Here is a 23,473-nt window from a genome sequence, read left to right as displayed (position 1 = left end):
CTGGATTTCAGTTCACTTCTGGACAATATGCTTAGAGGGCATAGACAAATTAGAAAATGTAGTTAGGAAATCAGCATGGTAAATGGGGTGCTAAACCATGTTATAAGAGGAACAGTCAAAAGAGTTGGATATTTGTCACCTGGAGAAAATTCAGAGGAGTCATCATGGCTCTCAAATAATTTGAAAGCCTTATTCTTTGTGCCTGGCAAGGAGACATCTATGCAAAATAGGAAGGAATGTCAGGCAAACATATTTCATTTTAATATGTGAAAAGATTTTCCATAATTACAGATATTAGAATGGCATAGATTGACTTATTTTGGATAGTGGGTCATCTCTCCTGGGGTCGTTAAATCAAAGTTAGGTGATCACTTATTGGGGGATATTGTGGAGAGAATGCAAACATAATAGAAATTTTGTTCCTGAGATTGCATGCAACTAATGCCATAAGAAATGTACCTCGTATTCTAAGAGTTATCAAAACACTGGAAGGAATTAACTCATTCTTTATGTTACAGAAAGCATTAAAAGACTAGTAGTAATTACTTGATTATATAGGAAATATACAATTATTCTGTTGATTATAGATAGAACCTACCTACTTCTACTTGCTTACATGCCTAAATTTATGATTTAAAGGATAATAGTTATTTAGAGCTAAGGTGAGCACTTTTGTTCCTTTTTGAAATATACCTTATACCTCTGGCATATACTCTGAGGAGCAGTTGGATATGAGATATAGAAAGGGTGGACAAAGAAAATTTTTTCAAAGAAAAATTTTCAGAATGTTCTATTTTACTTAAACTGTAGGGTGAGTAGATGCATATTTGTTTTATTGTTTTTATAGCTTATGGATATTATAAATATTCTTTTGACTATATTCCATGCTTATTTTTTAAAAACCAGATGCAGACACACAGCAGATGATAACAACATTTGTTAAATCTGGTTGGTGGTTTGACCACTGTATTTTCTGTGTGTAAGATATTTGCATGTAACTGCTTTGACAATGAATGTTAATTGTGTGTACGAGAAAGTTATTGACCCTCGCCTACAGAACTTGACAGTACTGATGGTGCCAAGGTTTTCAGTAAGCAACCAGGAAGAATCCAAAGAGTAGCAAGAGGATCAGGTGTGTCAACGAGAGATGTACAAGAACTTTTGACACAATATACCAAATTTGCACAGATGGTAAAAAAGATGGGAGGTATCAAAGGACTTTTCAAAGGTAAGAAAAATAACAAGCTCATCGTTAGTTGACACACTGAAAGGAAAGAAAGAGGTTGAGAAACTAAAAATTAAAGCCAGGGTGTACTGCCAGTATTAGAAAATATACTGCTGAATTTCATGTTATATTCAAGTACTTCCAGGATTTATAATGCAATCTGTGATTTATCTGTTTTCAGATTCAAGGTAATAAATGCTAATATTTAAAAAAATCACACTTAATGACTTTATTTTTGTGACGTTATAGTATATATTAAAGAAAATTTAGAGAATATAAGGAAATATAAGAAAAAAATTTAAAACACCCATTACCTTTACTCCCCAGAGAATCCCATGGGTCTTATTGCAAATAACATTTGATATAACTAGTGTTTTTTCTTTTCAAACATCATGACTTTTTTTCCATATTGTCAGATATTCTTCAGAATATAACTTTTAACCACTGAGTACTATTCCAGTTACGCATGTATCTTTGTTTAGCACAATGCATCTTTGTTGGATGTTTAGGCTGATTTCATATCAGTATCAGTTCTTGTATCAGTTTCTGTGCAGTCTTCCGTGAGGCCAGGGATTTTGTCTGTTTTGATCAGAAATATAGTAGATGCAGAATAAATTTTGTAATAATTCAGTATTTCCAATTTAATGGTCAAATGTTTTTCAGTATGTTTTTTCGATTACTCACGTTTAACATTTCTTTGTACATTTATTGGTTTGAATTTTCTTGGTGAATCCCCTCTTACTTAGGTTACTTGTCCATTTGTTTTATTTTTTTCCTTATTGCTTTGTAATAACTCTTTAAAATTCTTGGACTATATCTGCAAATATTTTTCCCAAAATTTCATTTGCCTTTCATTTTTATTTATATTTTTAATTAAAAATGAAGTTTTTATTTTTTTAAATTAATTAACTAATTTATTTATTAGGCTGCATCAGGTCTTAGTTGCGGTATGTGGGATCTTCGTTGAAGCACACGGGGTCTTTCATTGCAGCACGCAGGCTCTTTGTTGTGGCGTGCGGACTCCAGAGCACGCAGGCTCAGTAGTTGCAGCATGCAGGCTTAGTTGCTCCGCAGCATGTGGGATCTTAGTTCCCCGACCAGGGATCAAACCCACATCCCCTGCCTTGGAAGGCGGATTCTTAACCACTGGACCACCAAGGAAGTGCCTGTAGTTTTCATTTTTAATGCAGCCAGGCCTTTTAGTTTGGTTTCTTTTATACTCATAAAAGCCTTCCCCATGTTGATATCACAGTAGTCACCTATATTTTCTTCTACTTGTTGTTGGTTTTTTTTTAGGTTTTACTCTTTATCCCACCTAGAATTTATTTTGCTGTGTATTGTCTAAGGTAAAAAGGTAAGTTTGTTTTTCCAAAGGGTTAAAATCAACTGTCCTAGCCCTTTCTTTAAAGTTTTTTTCTATATCATAAACACTATTAAGATGAATTATTTAAGAAATACTGATTAGGCAAACTCCAAAGATGAATAATACCACTGAATAGCTTTCTAAAAAAGATGGGTATTTACATAAGTTTTTATCACGTTTTGTCTTTGACAGTTTCCTTATTTTCCTTGCCTGCTATATCCTATTTTCTTTCTTGTGACAAGGGAGAAAAGTTAGGCAAACAAATTTAAAATTGGTTATAATTCCTAACGTCACATACTATTTCAGATAGTGATTTATAAACACATTAAGTCAGTTTAACATCTTTCCCAAATGACCCTGACTGTTCTTGATAGAACTACTGCAGATCTGTTGGTCAGATCTTGTCTAAGCATTAACTGCTCAATAAAGACACAACCAAGGTGAAGTGGGCAGTGGATATGGTACACGTCCTTGTCACACCAAAGTCTTAATAATTTTTTGAAGTTTTAAGTCCTCAGAGACAAAAACTCTTACCACAAATCACCAGTGGTCGTAGAATTCACATCTTACACAAATTTATTAATTATGAAACATTTTTTACAGGTTTTATCATCTTTTATAAAAACACATTTTCTTTCATTCATAGTTCTTAATTCATTTAATTTATTCATATTAGCCAGCTTTGATCAGAGAATCAGGGTCATCTTTGATTTGCATTTTCACAAATGTTCTTGAGAAGTACCAGAGTTAATGTTCCTTTGAAATAAATAGTTTTGCTGAAGCAGCTCTACTTATTCATTGCTATTGCATCAATGATGTCTTTGGCTTTCTGTCTCTTAAGAGCACAGCAGTTATTCTCTAAAGGATGCTCTTATCGCTTCTGCCCCAGTGTGCATCTCTTTCATTGGCTGCCTTTTTACTGTGGAGTTTCGACTGAGTGTGTAGAAATTCATTAATAAATGGAGTTACATTATTCTTTCTATTCTCTGGAGCTTTTTGTTATTTATAATAGCTTCTTAGATATACACATCTTCAGGTTCTCTCATACTCATTCTTTCATATCCATTTATCAGTAATCCACTCTCTTTCCCAATTAACCCATATCTATAAAGTTTTTTGTTCAGCATTCTACCATGTCACTATTAAACAATTGTTATAGCTTACTATTAATAACCACTGGATATGGTTTTGCTTATAGTGGCTCATTCACAGATCTATCCTTAGGGCTTCCCTGGTGGTGCAGTGGTTAAGAATCCACTTGCCAAAGCAGGGGACACAGGTTCGAGCCCTGGTCCGGGAAGATCCCACATGCCGCAGAGCACCTAAGCCCGTGCACCACAACCACTGAGCCTGCACTCTAGAGTCCGCAAGCCACAATTACTGTGCCCATGCACCTAGAGCCCGTGCTCTGCAACAAGAGAAGCCACCGCAATGAGAAGCCCATGCACCGCAACGAAGAGTAGCTCCCGCTCACCGCAACTAGAGAAAGCCCGAGCGCAGCAACGAAGACCCAACACAGCCAAAAATAAATAAATAAAATAATTTTTTAAAAAAAGTCCCTTAATATTGAATTTCACTTGTTCTTTCTCAAAAATATGTATGTAATTGGGATAAAGAGTAGAAGGGAATATGTACAAATAGAAATCATTGTATTAGAGTGATAAGATTATAGGTTTTTTTCTTTATATTTACTCAATTTCTATGATACCCTGATTATATTACAGTCTATATTGACTCAAAACCTTTTTTTTTTTCAGGTGGTGACATGTCTAAGAATGTGAGCCAGTCACAGATGGCAAAATTGAATCAACAAATGGCCAAAATGATGGATCCTAGAGTTCTTCATCACATGGGTAAATACAAAGTTGTTGCCAGTTGCTAATACTTGGTTTAGTTTATAAGGGTTGAGTTTTAATAAGTCTTTTGTTGTGATATGAAAATCTGTTCAAACAATGTATGAGGTAAGTAAAAGGGCCATCTAACTTCTAAGTTGAATGGTTGTAACAGTGCTGTATAAGCTGAAGTTTTATTCACTCCTCTACTGCTGTTTGTGATTTTTGAGCAAGCTACTTAATCATCTTTTGTTAATGCTTGTTCTGGTGACCTTTTGCCTTAGCTTAGAATCTGGATAGTTTCATTGATGAGACTTTGGAACTATATAACGATTTTGAAAACCCAGTTCCACTTTTACCATGTAACCTATAAAAAGTTCCTTAAACTTTCTGAACCTCACTTTCCCCTTCTGTAAAATCACAGGCAATAGCTCGTCAGGAAATTATGATGATTAAATGAGCTAATAGATAGGAAAGCATTTAGTACAGTTCTGGGCATAGAGTAGATGTTCAATAATGGTGAATTGTTTTCTTACTTTAAGTCCTATGAAATAACTACCCCCGATCCCTGCCCCAAATTATTACTATTTACAAGACTCAGACTTCCCAGGAAAAAAATTTTTGTTTAGATTTACTGACTCCCTACTGTGTGACAGGTACTGTTCTAAGATCTCTTCATGTAGTATGTATTTCTCATAATGTGATGAGGTAAGTTATTCATTCTCTTTTATAGATGAGTATACTGGTTATAATACAAATTTGTATGTACTTTAAGGCTGATGCAGTCAGAACCCAGTATATTTTTTAGAAGTTCAGGTACTTATTAGGCAATGTTTCAAGTTGTGTTTAATAATTATCTGATTTTATTCTACTCTCACTCTAGGTGGTATGGCAGGACTTCAGTCAATGATGAGGCAGTTTCAACAGGGTGCTGCTGGCAATATGAAAGGCATGATGGGATTCAATAACATGTAAAGAAGATGCCTTAATATAAACTGACTCAGTTGATTACATTGTTTGCTGAGACCTCAGAGTTTCCCTCCTTTTTGCAAATGGGAAAAAAAAGTATTTTTCTTGTCTGTCTTGCGCCTTTTCTTTCTCTCCTCATCTTTTTTCCCCCTCCTTTTCTTTTTCCTTCCTTCCTTTTTCCCTCCCTCCCTTTCATATAAGGGAGGAATATATGGTTTTTGTGGAAATCATTATATTTTTGCTTTAGAGTTTCTTCTGTTAGTTTTCAGCCATCATAACACTTCTTAAGTTAAGCAAATCATGATGTAAAATTTTAGTATTGATACTTAAAAGTTTTTAATTGTCTCAAAGGCCAAGCATTGCATTTGTAAACAGTCCTGGTCAGTAGTTACATGATGTCTCAATAAAAGTGCTGTAAAATAAACTTCAAAGTCGTTATAAGTTAAGGGGTTGTTAACTTTCTTTATGGCTTAAAATTATCAGTGTATCATGTTAAAAGGCAGACAGAGGAGCTAATATGTAAAACTATTCTCATAAGTATACCTTTATTGGGACATATGATAGAGTAACCTAACCATTAGTATTAGGAATTTTTGTTTAACTTGGAATAATCAAGATAATTTTGCCGTAGAAAATCTTAGGTCTGCCATTTAAATTGAAATTGTGAATTTGGTTACAGTTCACAATTTAATGTTTTGTATATAACTTGCATTTTTTTTACCTCATATTTTTGAAGCCTTAATGGCAATATTTGATTTTCTTGAGAAGCCAATTTTGTTATGTTTCTTACATACCAAAAATCTGCTTGAAGAAATTGATATACTTTGATGATAATAGCTAATGTATAGACCTCCTAATGGGAATATAACTGCAAATATTAGGCTGTCACTATTATATATTAAAAAATAATGAGACCATGACAAGATTGACTTGGTTGTTGGTTACTTTGCATTGCTGCACAGTTCAATTAGGACAATGGCTTTTCAGTAAGTTATGGAATTAATTTAAAATACTAGAATAATTATTGTACCTACTCATTATTGACATCATGAAGATAATAGATATGGTATAACAGTTTATTTTGAACTAGGGTGAACTGATTTTGAACTAGGATGAACTGATCTTCAGCAAAGAATTGATTTGTAGAAGTAGAAGAGAGTGAAAGAAATAGCTAGTTTTTATAGTATTAATTTTTTATAACTCAAGTGTTTTAAAAGGGTCTTAAAATCCAAAGTATCTTCAGAGAATAATTACATAGAGAATGCAACCGATTTTCTTGTTTATTTGGGCAAAGATTTTATATACCACCAAATCATTTTCACCAGCCAAAAACTTTAATATCCCTATAGAATATTTGTATACCCTGTAAAAATTACGTATCTTGCATTCTGCAGAAATGTCATCACAAGGTCCAGCTACAGAAATTTGACAATGGAGAAAATATTGTTCTCCAAATTAGTTTCTTATTAAACTGATGCATACCACCTTTTCTGGGCATGCATTTTTGTGATTTCTATCCTCAGGGTACCACTTTTTCATTTTGACCAAAAAAGGAAATGAGGCACTTGGCCAAACTTTATGGCTTTGGGCATTGTTGTTAGTATTTTTGGGTGTGATGCAAATTATATTTTTCAGAAGCAAAAATAACAGTGGCAAAGGACAACTAAAGGTCCAGAACATGTAGGTCAGCTTCTGTTTCTCTTGCCTCTTCTATAAAATGAGGAAATTGGGGATGTTCTCTGAAATTCTGATTCCATTAATTCCTCAACCTGGCATCTTTTTAGTTACAAAAGCTATCTTTCAGTTCTCACAGTTTTTATCAAAGTACTCATTTTTTGAAAGCATAAGTACTATATACCAGAATTAAATTCTTTAATAATTTGAACAAATGTCTTTTTATTTTTCACTGTTGTTAAAATTGGTTCCTTAGCTTTTTGATATATGTTCTATTTCCAACTTAGACCACTGGCTAGATCTAATATCATACAACATTGGATTCTTCTTGGATTTTATTATAATGTTACTTAAATATGTACGAACATAAAATTAGGTATAATTTCTTGCATTTACAATGCTTATGTAATTTTAAAACAAAACCAAACAGAGCTTAATTATCAGAAAACTACAATACCTAGAAAAGGCAAATTAATAATTTAATCTGATGGATGTCAGTGTTCTGAAAGTATCATATTTGCTAGCATGTAAAATATAAGGTGTATACACAATGCATTGCAACTTTAGGGAGGAATTTTTTGGAAAAAATTAATTACTTTTCATCATGTAGTAAAAGCAGTTTTAAAGTGTGTTACATAAACCATTATATTGTTCAAATAAATACAGTGTGTCATAATGTGAGAAGTCCTAAGTTCTGATATGCAGTAATATTGTACTAACCTTGAATAGACATATAACGCACATAGCTAAAAAGAAATGTATTGTTATCAAAAATACTGATATAGAGAAGGCAATAAGACCAGGAAATTACTAGAACTAAAGTTTCCTCATGCATATTAATGTTGGAAATATTACTATAATATTAATACCTTATGTCAGTGAATGTAGAGGTTCTGAAAAGTAAACCATAATATAAAATAAAATTGAATGAATTTCTTTTACAGGTAGCTCTAGTACATATAAACAAAAATTTGAGTAAAAAATGGAACAAAGTGTTTAAAATAAATGTGAAGGAATTTCAGCTTGTTGATTGTGTATGCAGTAAAAGCAAGTATTTTACTATAATAAAAAGTAATAGCAACCACAGAATTTGAATGAGCCAGGGAGAACCATGGCTAAATAACAACTAAATGTAAATAAGTTTTGGTCTTCCTTAAAACCTGGCAATAATTATTAATAAAGCCAAGTAAGGTGCATATTCAAAACTAGAAAGCCATCATCACAGCCCAAATCTGTTTCTGTTCATTGCTGGCATTCTCTGGATTAGAAACGTAGTCATCTTTAAAATTATGCTCTAAACTCCAGTTACCATGCTCTGAACATTAAGCTATTGCATTACAGTTAAACCTAATGCCTTTTTTGCTTCTGAGCCATGAGTTACAGGAATGATGAATTTATATCTCAAATTTTGAGGTATTAATTTAAATTTTACTTCTAGATCACCTGTATAGTCTATGGCTTGTTGTTGATGTGATGTGAAATTTTGCTATGAGTCTTTTCCCAACACTTTGCAAGTAGGGGTAGATAACAATTTATTTGTGCTCATTGTTGAGTAATTGCTAACGCAAGCCTCTAGTCCGTATCCTTCTCTACTGACCTCTTGTCTGTAATATGGGCATATTGAGTACAAGGTAATTTTTGGATGCTTTTAAAGGAAGCTGGTAAATTATGGCACATTTCCTTTGGTAGTATTAATGTGATGCATAAAAGCTGTTGAGGTTGGCATGCCTATGCTACTGTTTGCAACTCTCATTACTTTTCTTTCTCTTCATCCAAAATGATTATTTGAAGTGCATTTAGATCTTTTAGCTTCATTTGGCTTAAAAGTTTCTCTCATTAACCTAAAACAATGCATTTCTTGTACCAGTTGGATCATAAATGGAAAAACAATCAAGAAATTGCACAGCAGTACCTGTTTGTAGGAGGGATAATTTAGATGAGTCTGACACTAATAAAATCCCCTATGTGGGGCCTGAGACTCCTCTGACATAAAGACTTTCTTCTCATGGGAAGCAGAAGTGAGTAATATCCTGTGATCGTGGTCTATTTTTCTTAAACAACACACGCAAGAGTTTTATGACCTTCCAGGGAAAAGTCCTGTGTAATGTCTGCATATCTGCATAATTTATGTATCTTGCTTGTTTGCTTTTTTTTATTTTAAAATAGAATGAGGGAAATTAAAGAGGTAACCCAAAAGAGGTAAGGGTTGTTACTGGATATATTCATGGACCAGAAATTCCCAAAGTTTCTGACTTTGGGAATCAATTAAGTGGTTCAGAATTTTATTTCTGGCAGAAGTAGTACAAGAAATACCCACCTGTTTCTTGACATTCCATTTGATAGGAAATATAGGGAGTGTGAAGCCCTTCTGTTGATGTGTGTCCTTTGATTTTTTACAGTTTCCTTCTTACAGGTTACCAAGAATTTGGATTGGAGGGTAAATTTGCTCTATATACACAATTAGGTTATCAAGCGCATCTCATCTGTTACTAGGGAAAGGTATGGTTTCCTTAGTCCAGAAAAGGTACAGTTCTCAGGATTGTTTTTTCCTTTTGGCAACTCAGCCAATATCAACAATTTTATTTTAGAGAGTTCAGCAAAAGTTCAGCGTGGGCAGTGAACCTGGAGCTCTTCAGGGCACGTCTCAGTCATTTATGCCATTGTTCCTTTCACATTTCCCCCTTGCTCATAATTTTTCCTGGAGAAAATATCACCAGGGCAACTTTTAGTCCCACATAGCTGGAGTGGCTTGGTTGCCTGTTCTGGATTCATCATGTTCCTCAGAGTGGGGGTTGGGTGTAAGAGTCAATAAATGGATCAGGAAAATCATTGGCGGCATCATGATATTGTGCTGCCTCAAGCATAGTGGTCTGTGTGAGCCTTAACCAAGCAGAAGAATGGTTAAGTATAGAAGTAATCAATTTAAGCAAGGACTTTATCAACATAAAGAAGCTAACAGCTATTAAGAGCAATAACCCAGTTTGCAGAACAGTTCCGAACCAAGATCCAATGTTTGAGGGTAAACAGCTGAACAAACATTAGGGGAGTGTTAAGGGTATCAGAATGAAGCCAAGCGGGTTTCTTTTGTAGGATCTCAGTTTGAGTTTCTACTATACCAGAAGTATTTATCCAAGTACCGCAGGTGGCATTTAAGATGGCACAGATACCTCCATGTTCTGCCAGAAGGTAGTCTAAGACAAGTCAGTTATGTAATACAACATGAGTAAGTGAGTTTAGGGAGTTAACTTGGTCACTTAATGCTATGACTATGGCATTAGCTATGTCTGCTATGGTGGCAGATTTCGAACCAATTTGTCAAGGGTTCCAATCCTCCACTTGGGGAATATAATTCTTAGATATTTCTGAAATCCCTTAGAAGAGATTTCTCAGCAGAGGAAGGAAGTAGAGCATGTGTGCTATTTGGAAATTTCTGGAGAATTTAACACAGTCAAAGGGGCCATTAAAAATCGTAGGGGACATTGAGAACCTGGGGCTAGGGGGGTTGAGGCAGGTCATCTTCCAACCACAAAGATATAGCAGATGGAGCACAAAGAAAGGAGTTGTCAAGGTGAAATTAAACCATGGGTCAGTTATATTTGAGCAGCCTAGAAGCCTTCCTTGTTGGAATATGTGGGGAGTCATCATGAGGACATATTCTGTTGCACAGCAAGGTAAAGATGAGAGCCAATGTTTCTGGGTAACCGCAGGGTACTGTTGGAACAAATTGTTCCTAAGAACTATTGGGGGTTTTGTCTGATTCTATTGACCAAACAGGAAAAAGGAGCTGTGAATCCAAGTACGCAAACATGGTATGCTGGGAGAATAGATGAATTCTGAACAGGACATGGTGGAGGGATATTAGTAAGATTGGAGATAGCTAAGGCAAGGTGATCCCAGTGTTTGGTAAATGATTTGGGGTGCCAATGGCAGAGCCAACAATCTTAGATTTCCTCCAGTGGCTAGACTTTGGGAAATGCAAACTATGGCATTACTCTTCCAGGCATAAGGGTTCTGGATGGATTTTAAGCAAGAATAATAACAGAAGTCTAATGAAAGAACTATCCAAGTAAAATCAGCCATTTTCATATAAAGAGGAGAAAGGGTGGCTCATGGCCTTGGTTAAAGAAAGAATCCTAAGCTGAATAGATTAGTTGAATGGCCAAGAATTGGAGCCAGAGGCTTCTTCCCAGGAGAGTTCTGGCAAGATATATGGTTTTCATAGAATTACCGCCAAAGGAGGATGCCCACTGTATGTAGTAGGGCTAAGAACATTAATAAACCTGAAACCAAAAGGAGGAGTCTCAGAAGTTCAATTCTCCAGTCCTTCATAGTCAAACTTAAGGGACCAAAGGACCTGGGTCATTTCCTTTAAACTTTCATTCCAAGCACACACCCGTGCATGAAAATTTTCACTCCTTGAGAATGTGTCTATAAGGAGTATAAGAAGGAGAGTGGCAAGTTGATATATCATCAATTATTACATATCGAAGGAGACATAGCAACTCTGTGATAATGGCAATTAGAACAAAGGTAAGAAGAGAGATTTCATTAATGGTGATCATGGAGTCTTGGGAGAGTTGTCTATATCAGGTGTCATTTGCTTCACTTTTGGGTCAGTTTCAGCTTTAGGTCTCCCAACTGTTTCAGAGGCCCATTCAGGTGGGGAAGCCTTTTTTAAACGAGAAACGTGAATCTAAGAATCAATGCCTTTATTGGCACAGAGGTTGGTTAAGAGTACCTGATAGGGTCCCTTCCACCTGGGCTGCAAGGAATCCTTTAAAAGATGTCTTTTCCAATAAACATAGTCCCCTGGTTGTAAATTGTGATGTTCTAGGTCTTCATATCCCAGGAGCGCTTTACTGTGTAAAGGTTTTTCAACCAGGTGCTCATTTTTCTTTAGTCTTAATGAGACTTTGGCAATAATGTAAAAGATCTCCCTTGACTAGAAGGGGCTCGTATAGCCCTGAGTCAAGAATCCTAAGTGTTCCAGTAATTATTTCAAATGGTGACAACTTGTGTTTTCCAAAGGGTGTAGATCTTAAGTTTAATAAAACTGTGGGTAGTAATTTAGACCAAGGAAGACTGATAGCCTCAGAGAGTTCTGCCAATTGTGTTTTGATTATCCTATTGGTTCTTTACACTAGACCAGAGGACTGAGGATCATGGGCGCAGTAGAAATGTTGTAGTATAGGCCAGATTTCACAAAGAGCATTTAGAATTTGTCCAGTGAAATGGCTACTTTTATCACTATGTAATTCCAAGGGAATTCCCCAAGTAGGACTAATCCTTTCCAAAAATATTTTGGCCACTGCAAGGGTGGTTGCTCGTCTGCAAGGAAAGGCTTCCACTCAATGGGAATACATACAAACCATCACAAGAACATATTTGTATCTCTGAGAGAGAGACAGCTAGATAAAATCCAGTTGCCAGATAGCAAAGGAACCAAGAGATAAAGGAAAGTGGCCTTGAGAATATGAATAGGTTTTCCTGGGTCATATTTCGGATGATCTGATACCTTTGACATATTTCAGTCGCTACTATGGGAGGTTTCCAAAAGTATTTTTTTCCCCAGGCTATCGTTTTATCAGTTCTTTAATCAGTCATTTCATGTATTAATTTTAAGATGGTTTGTTGAGTGACACCAGAAAGAGCAGGGTAACTCTTTGGCCCATACCAAAGCCCAGGATGCTGGTCAAATATGCATCCTTCAGAAACCCACCTCTGCTGTTCCTTAGCTGTAGCATTCACTTGCCCATCTCTGATAATATCTTTTTTTTTTTTTTAATTTGAGTATAGTTGCCTTACAATGTTGTGTTTCTGCTGTACAACGAAGTGACTCAGCTATATGTATACATATATCCCCTCCCTTGTAGACCTCCCTCCCACTCCACCCCATCCCACCAATCTAGGTCATCACAGAGCACCAAGCTGAGCTCCCTGTGCTGTACAGCATGTTCCCACTAGCTAATGATTTTACACATGGTAATGTGTATATGTCAATCCTAATCTCCCAGTTCGTCCCACCCCCCTTACGCCCACCCCAGGCCCACACATTCGTTTTCTGTGTCTGCATCTCTATTCCTGCCCTCCAAATAGGTTCATCTGTACCATTTTTCTAGATTGCACATATATGTGTTAATGCACAATATTTGTTTTTTTTATTTCTGACTTATTTCACTCTGTATGACAGACTCTAGGTCCATCCACATCTCTATAAATGACCCAATTTCGTTCCTTTTTATGGCTAAGTAATATTCCATTGTATATGTGTACCATATCTTCTTTATCCATTCTTCTGTTGATGGACATTTAGATTGCTTCCATGTCCTGGCTGTTGTAAATAGTGCTGCAATGAACATTGGGGTACATGTGTCTTTTTGAATTATGGTTTTCTCAGGGTATACACCCAGTAGTGAGATTGCTGGGTCATATGGTAGTTCTATTTTTAGTTTTTTAAGGAATCTCCGTACTGTTCCCCATAGTGGCTATATCAGTTTACATTCCCACCAACAGTGCAAGAGGGTTCCCTTTTCTCCACACCCTCTCTGGCATTTATTGTTTGTAGATTTTTTAATGATGACCATTCTGACAGGTGTGAGATGATAACTCATTGTAGTTTTGATTTGCATTTCTCTACTAGTTAATGATGTAGAGCATCTTTTCATGTGCCTCTTGGCCATCTGTATGTCTATTTAGGTCTTCAGCCCATTTTTGGAGAAATGTCTATTTAGGTCTTCTGCCCATTTTTTGATTGGGTTGTTTGTTTTTTTAATATTGAGCTGAATGAGCTGTTTGTATATTTTGGAGATTAATCCTTTGTCAGTTGCTTTGTTTGCAAATATTTTCTCCCATTCTGAGGGTTGTCTTTTCATCTTGTTTATGGTTTCCTTTGCTGTGCAAAAGTTTTTAAGTTTAATTAGGTCCCATTTGTTTATCTTTGTTTTCATTTTCATTACTCTAAGGAGTGGGTCAAAAAAGATCTTGCTGCGATTTACGTCAAAGAGTGTTTTTCCTTCTTTTTCCTCTAAGAGTTTTATAGTGTCTGGTCTTACATTTAGGCCTTTAATCCATTTTGAGTTGATAATATCTTTTAAATGTTGGGTGTCCTTCCAAGAAGTATATAGTTAACTTGGTGTGACTAGAGTGACCAATGGGAGGAGGTTTCTTTATGAAGCCTGAATCTTGTAATGCTGCGGCCTTAGCAACTCTGTCGGCCAGTCAGTTTCCCTTTCCTTCCTCAGTGTTGTCTTTGGAATGCCCTGCAACTTATTGCCAATTGTTGTGCAGCGAGATTGCATCCAGCAAAGCCTTAACAAAGGGGCCGTTTTCAATTTCATTTCCCCCTGAGCTCAAGAAACCTCTCTGTTTCCAAAGCATTCCAAAATCCGGAGCTACTCCAAAGACATACCTGCTATTAGTGTAAATGTTAGCACATTTGCCAGAGGGCAAAGTGCAGGTGCAAATAGTGTGTATGGTTCAGCTTGTTGGGTTGAAGAAACTGAGGGGCAGAGCACTGGATTCTGTTATAGTGAAGGGAGTAGTGATAGCATATCCAGATTTCAGTTGTCCAGCAGTATTTCATAGATAAACCAAGAAATGTCAAAGTTGTCTAAAGGTGTTTCTTGCAATCTGGATGCGGACTAGTCAAAAGATCAGTTGTGGTTATGTAATCATGTGAGATTTTATCTGTTGCTGATGGTAAGAGGGTAGCAGGATTTAGGGAGTTACAATGTGACAAAGTGACATTTGGAGAGGAAAGCAAGATTTCATAGGACGTCAGTCAGCTAGCAGATAAGTGTGTGTGATGTGACTTCAGGAGTGCCTCAGTAGAGTGAGGGACAAACACCTGTAAGGGAGACCCCATAACTGTCTCTTCTGTAGCCTGCAGAAGGGCAGCAGTGGCTGCTATTGCTTGGAGGCAAGGTGGAAGATCTCGATCTATAGGGTCCAACTGGCTCTAAAACCCAGTAGGTCTCTGTTTGCCCCCATGGGCTGAATGAGCACTCCAAGGGTGTTTCCTGCTAACTTCATGAATGAATAGAAAGTGAAGAGAATAATTAGGGTGTCCTAAAGCAGGGGCTGTGGCCAACCGAGTGTCTAAAGTTTGAAAAGCTGATTCAGCCTCATTATTCCAAACAAGAGGATCAGGCCTCTGTCATTTAGAAGGGAAAAAGGAGTTGTGCATACAGGAAGAAATTAGGAACCCAACTCTGCAATACCCTGTTAGCCCCAAAAAAAACATCTCACTGGCACTTGGTGGCATGAAGCGGGAAACTGAGATATGCCCTGGACACATGTAGGATCCAGTGTTAGCCCTTGAGGGGTTAGCAAATGACCCAAGTATCTTACCTGGGTTTGAACAGATTGGAGCTTTTTCCTTGAGACCTTATGCCTTTGTGTGCTGGCTGAGTGAGGAGGTATAGGCTGTCCTTGAGGCTTGCTTCCTCAGTAGGGGAACATAACAAAAAGTTATCAACATATTGAAGTAAAGTAGAGCCCTGGGCAAAATTCACATTGGCCAAGTCTTGTCTCAATATCTGTGAAGAGTAAGTAGGGTTTTCTGTGTAGCCCTGAGGCATAGTGGTCCAAGTATATTGATGTCCTTCCCAAGTAAAGGCAAACAGGTATTGGCTATCTGGATGGACAGGAATGTTGAAGAAAGCACTATGTAAATCTATGACTGTAAAGAACTGTGTGCTCAGAGGGATTAAATTGAGGGTGGTGTGAGGGTTGGGGACTATGGGGTAATGTGATATGACTCTACTGTTTACAGATTAGAGATTTTGAACAAAATACCAACCTTGGCCATGAGATTTGCCCATGGGAAGGATTGGTGCGCTACAGGGACTGGTGCATGGGATTACGGGGCCCTTCTGGAAGTGTGCCTTGACAGTGGGACGAATTCATTCTAGGGCCTCAGGCCTGAGACCTGTTGAGGTGAGGCAAAGGTTTATTAGGATCTACCTGGATCCTAATTGATAGCACCTAATGAATGTGTTCTATGTCATTTGAAGAGGTAGACCATAAGGTAGAAGGAACAGAATCTAACAAATCCTTGTGATTGGGAATTGACAAGACAGAAGCAAGGAGGTTCGGAATCTCAATATCAGGACTAGAGCTGGAAGTAGACCTTGAGGAGTCAATTGCAAGTGTATTTCTCCTTTTTGGGAAAAGGAAATATTAGCTTGTAATTTTTCCAGGAGATCTTGGCCCAAAATGTGTACTGGGACAGAAGGAACAAGAAGGAACTGATGAGTTCCCTGCAAAGAGCCTATCTCAAAAGGCAAGGCGGGGGGACTTCCCTGGTGGCACAGTGGTTAAGAATCCATCTGCCAATGCAGAGGACATGGGTTCGAGCCCTGGTCCAGGAAGATCCCACATGCCGCAGAGCAGCTAAGCCTGTGCACCACAACTACTGAACCTGCGCTCTAGAGCCCACGAGCCACAGCTACTGAAGCCCGTGCTCCGCAACAAGAGGAGCCACCGCAATGTAGCCCCCATGTGCCACAACTAGAGAAAAACTGCACAGACCCAAGGCAGCCAAAAAAAAAAAAAAAAAAAAAAAAAAAAGGCAAGGGGGCCAACTTGCTTACCTTCATAACCGTGTTGGGAACTCACACCATTTGGACCATTTCAGTACTCTGAGGAAGAGCGCCTTGAGGCTGGTGGGGTTCAAGACAGACAAAGTTGTTCCTGTGTCCACAAGAGTGGTAATAGCCTCAGATCCTATTTAAAAAAAAAAAGGTCCAATTCTCCCAACGGTGTTAGTGGAAGTACCGGGAAGATCCCAACACTTTCCTCGGAGCACCATGTGTCTACAAAAGGGAGGTGCTTCTCAAATTTCTCAGAAAGTTCATGAAAAGGGTCAGAGTGAGTGGCTTTGGGCTGCGAATAGGGCCTTCTTTTTAACTTTGGGCAATTCTTCCAGTGGCCAGGCCACTTATGATAGTGGCAGGGACCTGGGCTTAGAAGGAACCCTGAAGAGAATTTTGGTCTTTCCATTGAGGTAGCTGCTGAGTGGCAGTGGTCGGATGCTGCAGCTGCAAATTCACGATTTTAGTGGTCTTGCATTTCTCTGTGTGTTTGTTTTAGACAGCTTATTAGCCAAATTGACCAAATCAGGAGTGGCCATTGCTTTAAATCAACCTAAAGTGCATTTTTATTTTTAGCACCTTTTTTTTTAACCTTTTTCCTTATGCATGATTGATTATGAAACTATATCCCCCTATTTGAGGAGTGGGTTAACCTTAAAAATATTCTTTACTAAAATATATATGTAGCTATGTTAAAACCACATGGAAGTCTTGTTTTTTATTTGATGGACTCTCCTCGTTATTGAATTTTATTCAGCTTTGTTGTCCCAGCCATTCACGGAAATAGGTAGATCTAAATTTACCTTTTTAGCTATATATGCATCATTAGATAACTAAATTTAGGTAACAGTTATGTTTTCAAGTAAATTATAGTAATACCTGAATTTATTTTTTGTCATAGTAATACAGTACAACTTATACTACAAAGTGAAAGAGAGAAAGATTTGGCATGTTGCTTTGTTGTCCATTTTAGTTGATCTATGACAGTCTGGAAATAATGACAAAAATGTCAATGCCCAAAATAAAACCATTAGAATTTCTATGCTTTTCTGTTGCTATGAGTTGTTTGTTTGCAAAAGACTGCTCTTCAATTGCATATTTGTGTTAAAAAATAACTCTTCTTAGGAAATACTTCTGGTTCATGCTGGAATGTGACTTGCATTTTGAATTTTCAGTAAACTAAGAAATGTATTTGTAAACCATGAAAATAAGTTCTGCCTCCGCAGTGAAAATTGTAATTTGATATATAATTGCCATTTTGCAAAATAAAATCATGCATTTATAAACATTCCACTAATTTTTAACGATAAAAGCTGTTGACTACCCTTCTTGCCAGTAAAAGGAAAGGGATTTTTGAATACATGTAATGTAGAACTGTCTTGTTTATGAAAGCCAATTCATGAAGGCTTTAACAATTGGTTCTTTATTTCTCTTTTCAACTTATGCAGTTTTTGCTGCTTTGGATTGTCTCAACCCCATGCTAATGTCACTAGACAGCACTTGTGAACCTTGGCAACAAGCTAGTTTGATTTTATTACCAGAATATACATTATGAATTTCCATCCAATTAAAAAAAATATAGATGACTTTCAAATAATCAACTTTTGTTTTTAAGGTTTTCAGTTTGGTTTTTAGGTTATCACAGTCATATGCAGGATAGAAAGTGTACAAAAATACTAAGCAGAGAGTAAGGAAAAAGAACTTTTGCACAGGAGAGAAAGGAAGAATTAAGGTTGTATGGGTGTTGGGCTTGCTGTTGCCACGCTGAATAGAAGATATGCCGGGCCATAACTCTGGGGAGCATTTATGAATTTGCCTGGCATGAAAATGGAATCTAGGGTATCGAATGAAGCCCCTCCTCCACGGCCAAAAGAATGTATTTTATTTTTGACCTCTACAACTAGTGAAAATTGCCTGAAAACGCTCATACTAAAACTACAATTAAAGACTATTTACATGGAAATGTTCCAACTAGAGTAATGCAATAATCATTGTAATCATGACTTTTTAATTTGGTTGAACACTGGGAAAAATCTGAAAAGTCTGAAATGTTCCCTCTTACACACACACACACACACACACACACACCCTAAACAGCTAACAAATTATTCCTCACATTTGTTAAAAATGGAAGCTTGCTAGCCCTCTGCTCTCCTTCAGGTCTCACTTAACTTTTTCTACAGTTACATATACTTAAGTACTTCAGACAGGTGTAAAAGCAAAATTCGCCTTTGAGGTCTTATTTCAAGGGTATTTTGACTAGACTGTCATCCACATGAGAAATGGAATAAGCAGCATGAGCCGTTCATTAAAAAATATATTTTCAGCAACCACATCTCGTCACAAGCCTTTGAAGCACACTACGCAGCCAGCCGTTCTCATTTCACAGTGCAGAAACCAAAGTCTGGGAGGTGACTGCCCAGGATGCAGCTGGTGAGCGGCTGAGCCAAGATCCAGAAGCCAGGTTCCCGGTACAGGTACGAGGCATGACGTCACTGGTGGTGCCAGTCTGCGAGCTCGGGACGCGGGCCGGGCCGTAAACTGTACTGCAGAAAGCCCCGCCCCGTCCCGTCCCGCCCCGCAGGAGCCGGGAGTTGTGCAGTCCAGGCGGCGCTCAGCCGAGCCCCGGGAGCTGAGCCGGGTGGGCGGGGGCGCCAGAGGCCCCGCCCCTCGGGCCTGCCCCACCCCCAGGTCCGCCCCGCCCCGCCTCGCCCCGCCTCGCCTCGCCTCGCCTCTCCCCGTCCCGTCCCTCCAGCCGTGGCTTGGCGGGGCTCGGCGCTAGGTGGGCGCCGCCGGTGAGTCCCACTTCCTGACAGCGGGTTCGGTCCGCGCCTGGGCGGGGACGCGGAGAATGGAAGCGGGCTTATCGGCCATTACTTTGTATCTCGCCAGCGCCAGCAGTCCTGTGGTGGCGACAACGATGGACCGGAAGCCAGTGAGCCTTGCGGAGGGAGGAGAAGCAGGGGCTGCCTCGGGAGCTGCGGCCGCCGCTCCGTTCAGGGAATCGGCACAGCAGGTAGGTGCGGCCGCCGAGGCTGAGGCCGGGAGAGCCCAGCTTCCTGTCTGCCTTGCCTGCCGCCTGCTCTTTTGGCCTGCCCGGCCTTCCTTCGAGCAGGCCGCCCGCCGGAGGTGCGTCCCGGGGCTCCTCTTCGCGGTGTCCCCGGCTCCGAGCGTCGGCTTGAGGGAAGGGGCGGACGAACCGCAGTCGGAGCGCCGCTGGGCATCGCCTCCTCTGACAGCGCCGCAGACTCCGGGGCGGCCTAGGATTTCGAGGGGTGAGGTTGCAGCTTCGGGTCTGCGAGCGCGAGAAGGAAGGCGTGTCCCCGAAAGGCTGTTCTTGGAGTAGCTGGAAGCCAGGTGACGCCGGCTGCGATCAGTTCTCAGTCTCTCCTTGTGGGAGTGCCTGACTTGGCATCTGCCCTTTGGTTAGCAAATAGCAACTGGGTGCTATGCGTTTACAGGCTTTTTACCACCACTTAATCCTTATAACTTCTGCATGAGGTGTGAGTTATCCCCATTTCACCAGGGAGGTAACTAAGGCTCAGAGCTGCGCTGTCCAATAGACATATAATGCCAGCCGCATTTTAAATTGTACATTTTCTCGTAGCCACATTAAAAAACTAAAAAGAAACCGGTGAAATTAATTTTAATATTCTATTTTATTTAACTCAATTTATCAAAACATTTCAACATGTAGTTAATATGAATTGAAATTAATTATAATATTCTATTTTATTTAACCCAATTTTGTCAAAAACCATTTTAACATGCAATTAATATGAAAGTTATCACTGAGATATTTCACAGTCTTTCTGTGGTACTAGTCTTTGAAATCCTTTGTGTATTTCAGCACATCTCAGCTTGAACTGGCCACATTTCAAGTGAGCATTAGCCACATGTGGTTACTCTATTGGACAGCGTTAAGTTTAGAGCATTAGGTAAGGTTTGGAGGTTTGTTTTGTTTGGGATTTGGTAGTCTGAAGTAGTAGTGTAGGATCTTTGGCCAAGTAAAACTAATGAAGAAATGGCTTTACCTGAAACCGGCTCAGGAGTATACAGTTTTGATGTTAAAAACCTGAGTTGCTTCTGTGTAGAAATCTTCCCACCCTCAGTGAGAACAAAGCTTTTCAGTGGCTTCATTTTTGAGACTAACTACCTGAATGTTAGTAAGACATTTCCCCCAAACTACAGATTCCTAGAGAATGGTGCCCGAATGTGAGTATAGTTCTAATATTATAAGAGGTAGTTTGCATTAACAAAAGCTTTTTCTCAGGCTAGTCTTTATATGGAATTGTTTTTTCTCCTACTTAAGAAGGGGGAAGGTAACCTGCAAAAAGGAATTCAGGGAAAACGCTAATTGATTAGGAAGCCCACTTATTATGTTCAGTTGAGTCGAGACCTGTTGTTGACAGGTGTACTTGAACTGAACCTTTTTAGTCCACAGTGTTTGATGTATTTTCCATTTGATTTTTCCTTCTGTTACTATAATTGTTTTCATCACTACTTCAGCTTTCAATCTTTCTAATAGCAAAGTAAACCTGTACTGATATACCAGATAAATGTTGTTTGAAGAGAGACTCTTTATTGTGGCTTGGTGCTAATATGTTATTTTCACACTCTTGGTTAAAAAATAATAAAATAAATAAAACGTAAAGAAGGCCATAGAGCAAAAAGTAAAAAGTCATAGGAATACTCCCATCACCCGTTTCTCACATTCACATTCCCCAAAAGTAACTGTTAAGTTTCTGGTGTATTCTTTCTGGGATTGCCTATGCATATATAATCTTTCCTGTTAAACACAAATGGGTTCATACTATACAAACAGTTTTCTAACTTTCCCTTTGTGCTCTCTTATTCACATTCCTGAAGCAGAGACATTTCCGGGAACCCCAAATCTATGCCTACTTGACCACAGTAAGAGGGGAGAGGCCAGTGAGGTGGAGACTTGGGTGGCAGGAGAGGCTGCCATCCTGTACTCCTTCATCGGTTTGTCCGAACTGAGAAATCCCAAGTGTCATGTAGGGAAGGGAGTAAGAGTTAGGAGCTTGGGTCTGTGTTCAGAATTAGGCCTCAAACCAGGACATTCAGCAGCTTATCTGACTAGACTTTTGACCAGAATCTCAGCTTCAATATTATTAAAGGAGTTAAAATTTCAGTACTACTTGTTCATTTATTTATTTAGCACCCCTGCTACCAAGCACTTACGATGTGCCAGGAGCTGTAAGCTAAAGGATATAGCAGTGAAGGATACACACTGTGCCTACTCCCATTTTGCCGATCACCTATTTGGGGAAGGTGACGCAGAATGAATTCCAAGTGTAATACATGTTTTTATAAAGTTCTGTGTGCTATGGGAGTATGTGAAAAGAAAATTGCCACTAAAAACAGGCCCCAAGGAACAAGATAAGCAGATTTACAATACTGTTAGCCATAAAATGTAATAAAATGTTAATTGACATTGCATCTCATAATTTCCTGGTGTTAGGAAATTGTCTTTTCAGATCTTTGGAGTTTGTTGGAGTTTGTATAATTGACAGTGAAAATTTTCTGACCTGCAGGTTGACTATTTATCTGTAAAAATGAAATGTTTGCAAATTCAGAGAATAACTTTCATTTATAATTGTTGGAAATTTTGAATCAAATTATTTTCTGGTTGGTTTTACCCATCAATACCTCCCTTAACTAACCCCACACTCACCTCTTCGCCAAGTAGAGGTTGGGATCATATGGCATAGATTCTTTCACAGATCTTTTTACTTGACAATCTGGTTCTTTAAGATGAGGGGTTGACAAACTAGAGCCTATGGGCCAGATCCCACCCGCCACTGATTTGTATAAAATTTTATTGGAATATAGCCCATTCATTATGTATTGTCCATGGCTGCTTTTGCAGAGTTCAGTAGTTGTGACAGAGATTACATGGCCCTCAAAGCCTAAAATATTTACTATCTGTCCTTTATGGGAAAAGTTACTCAATCCTGCTTAAGATGATAAACCTAAAACTTGGGTTTTACTGTATCAAAAATTAATATTAAAATTTTAAAAGAGAGCTTTTAAATGTCTCTTTAATAAAAATCTTTATATGAAATGTGATGATTAGAACAAATAAAATACCATTTACGTATTATGTATAGAGAATATTACTCAAAGGTCTGTTTATACTTGACTGACTTTGGTATTAGAATGAAAAATATGAATCACCTTTGAGCCTTCACCTTTGTAGATTTTTTTTTTACCTTTTGGAAAAACTATAGCCAAGAGTCAGTTAATGGAGTTAGTAGATAAGTTTAGTCCTGTTATTATAACCCAGCCAGAATGTTTTTATTTATTAAAGTTGTCTAAGGAAGACAAAGTAGTGAAGCCAATGAGAGACACCCCTTCTCCTTTGCCTGTGTCTTAGAAAAGACAAATTAAGCCAGTGAGAGATTGGTAGAGGGAGAATGAGAAGCTGCTTGCTCTGATGGGGGTGGGGTGGGGGTGGAATAAGGCAGGGTGATGTACTGTGAAAGGGCTCAACTCTGTCCATTGACTGGGACTGTTGCTTTCACATCAGATCCATCCAGTTAGTATGATAACTGGAGATCTAACCCAGCTCCTCTGACTTTTCCTTGCCTATAAAGTCATGGTCCAAAAGGAGACATTGGTGTCAGGACAACCATAAACCAAATCTCATATGAGGGAAAATGAGATTGGGTAGGAACGGCTCACTATGCTTAGGGACTGGTGATAGAAGAAAGATGGCCCGGGTGGACCATTTGTTGTTCATCTTATTTATGGACACAATGAATGGGCTGATGTTCCTTTATTAAGGGCTGGG

General features: G+C 38.4%; 1 protein-coding gene across 5 annotated transcripts in view; it reads left to right on the top strand.

Annotated features, from left to right (window-relative positions):
- The window catches only part of LOC137766239 (signal recognition particle subunit SRP54), an 85,404-nt gene that overhangs the window by 37,769 nt on the left and 24,162 nt on the right, over positions 1–23,473 (top strand). For 2 of the 5 annotated variants that reach the window (XM_068546168.1, XM_068546178.1), the window contains 3 exons: positions 1,058–1,228; positions 4,346–4,441; positions 5,304–5,813. In XM_068546168.1, the coding sequence (XP_068402269.1) occupies positions 1,058–1,228; positions 4,346–4,441; positions 5,304–5,395 (359 nt within the window). In that variant the 3' untranslated portion in view covers positions 5,396–5,813. Of the gene's footprint in view, positions 1–1,057; positions 1,229–4,345; positions 4,442–5,303; positions 5,814–19,367; positions 19,452–19,507; positions 19,673–23,473 lie in introns of those variants that run through there. The other 3 variants (XM_068546205.1, XM_068546195.1, XM_068546188.1) reach the window with 3 other exon arrangements.

Source organism: Eschrichtius robustus, chromosome 1 (assembly GCF_028021215.1).
Source record: "Eschrichtius robustus isolate mEscRob2 chromosome 1, mEscRob2.pri, whole genome shotgun sequence".
NCBI lineage: Eukaryota > Metazoa > Chordata > Mammalia > Artiodactyla > Eschrichtiidae > Eschrichtius > Eschrichtius robustus.
This window is presented reverse-complemented; position numbering and strand designations above follow the sequence as displayed.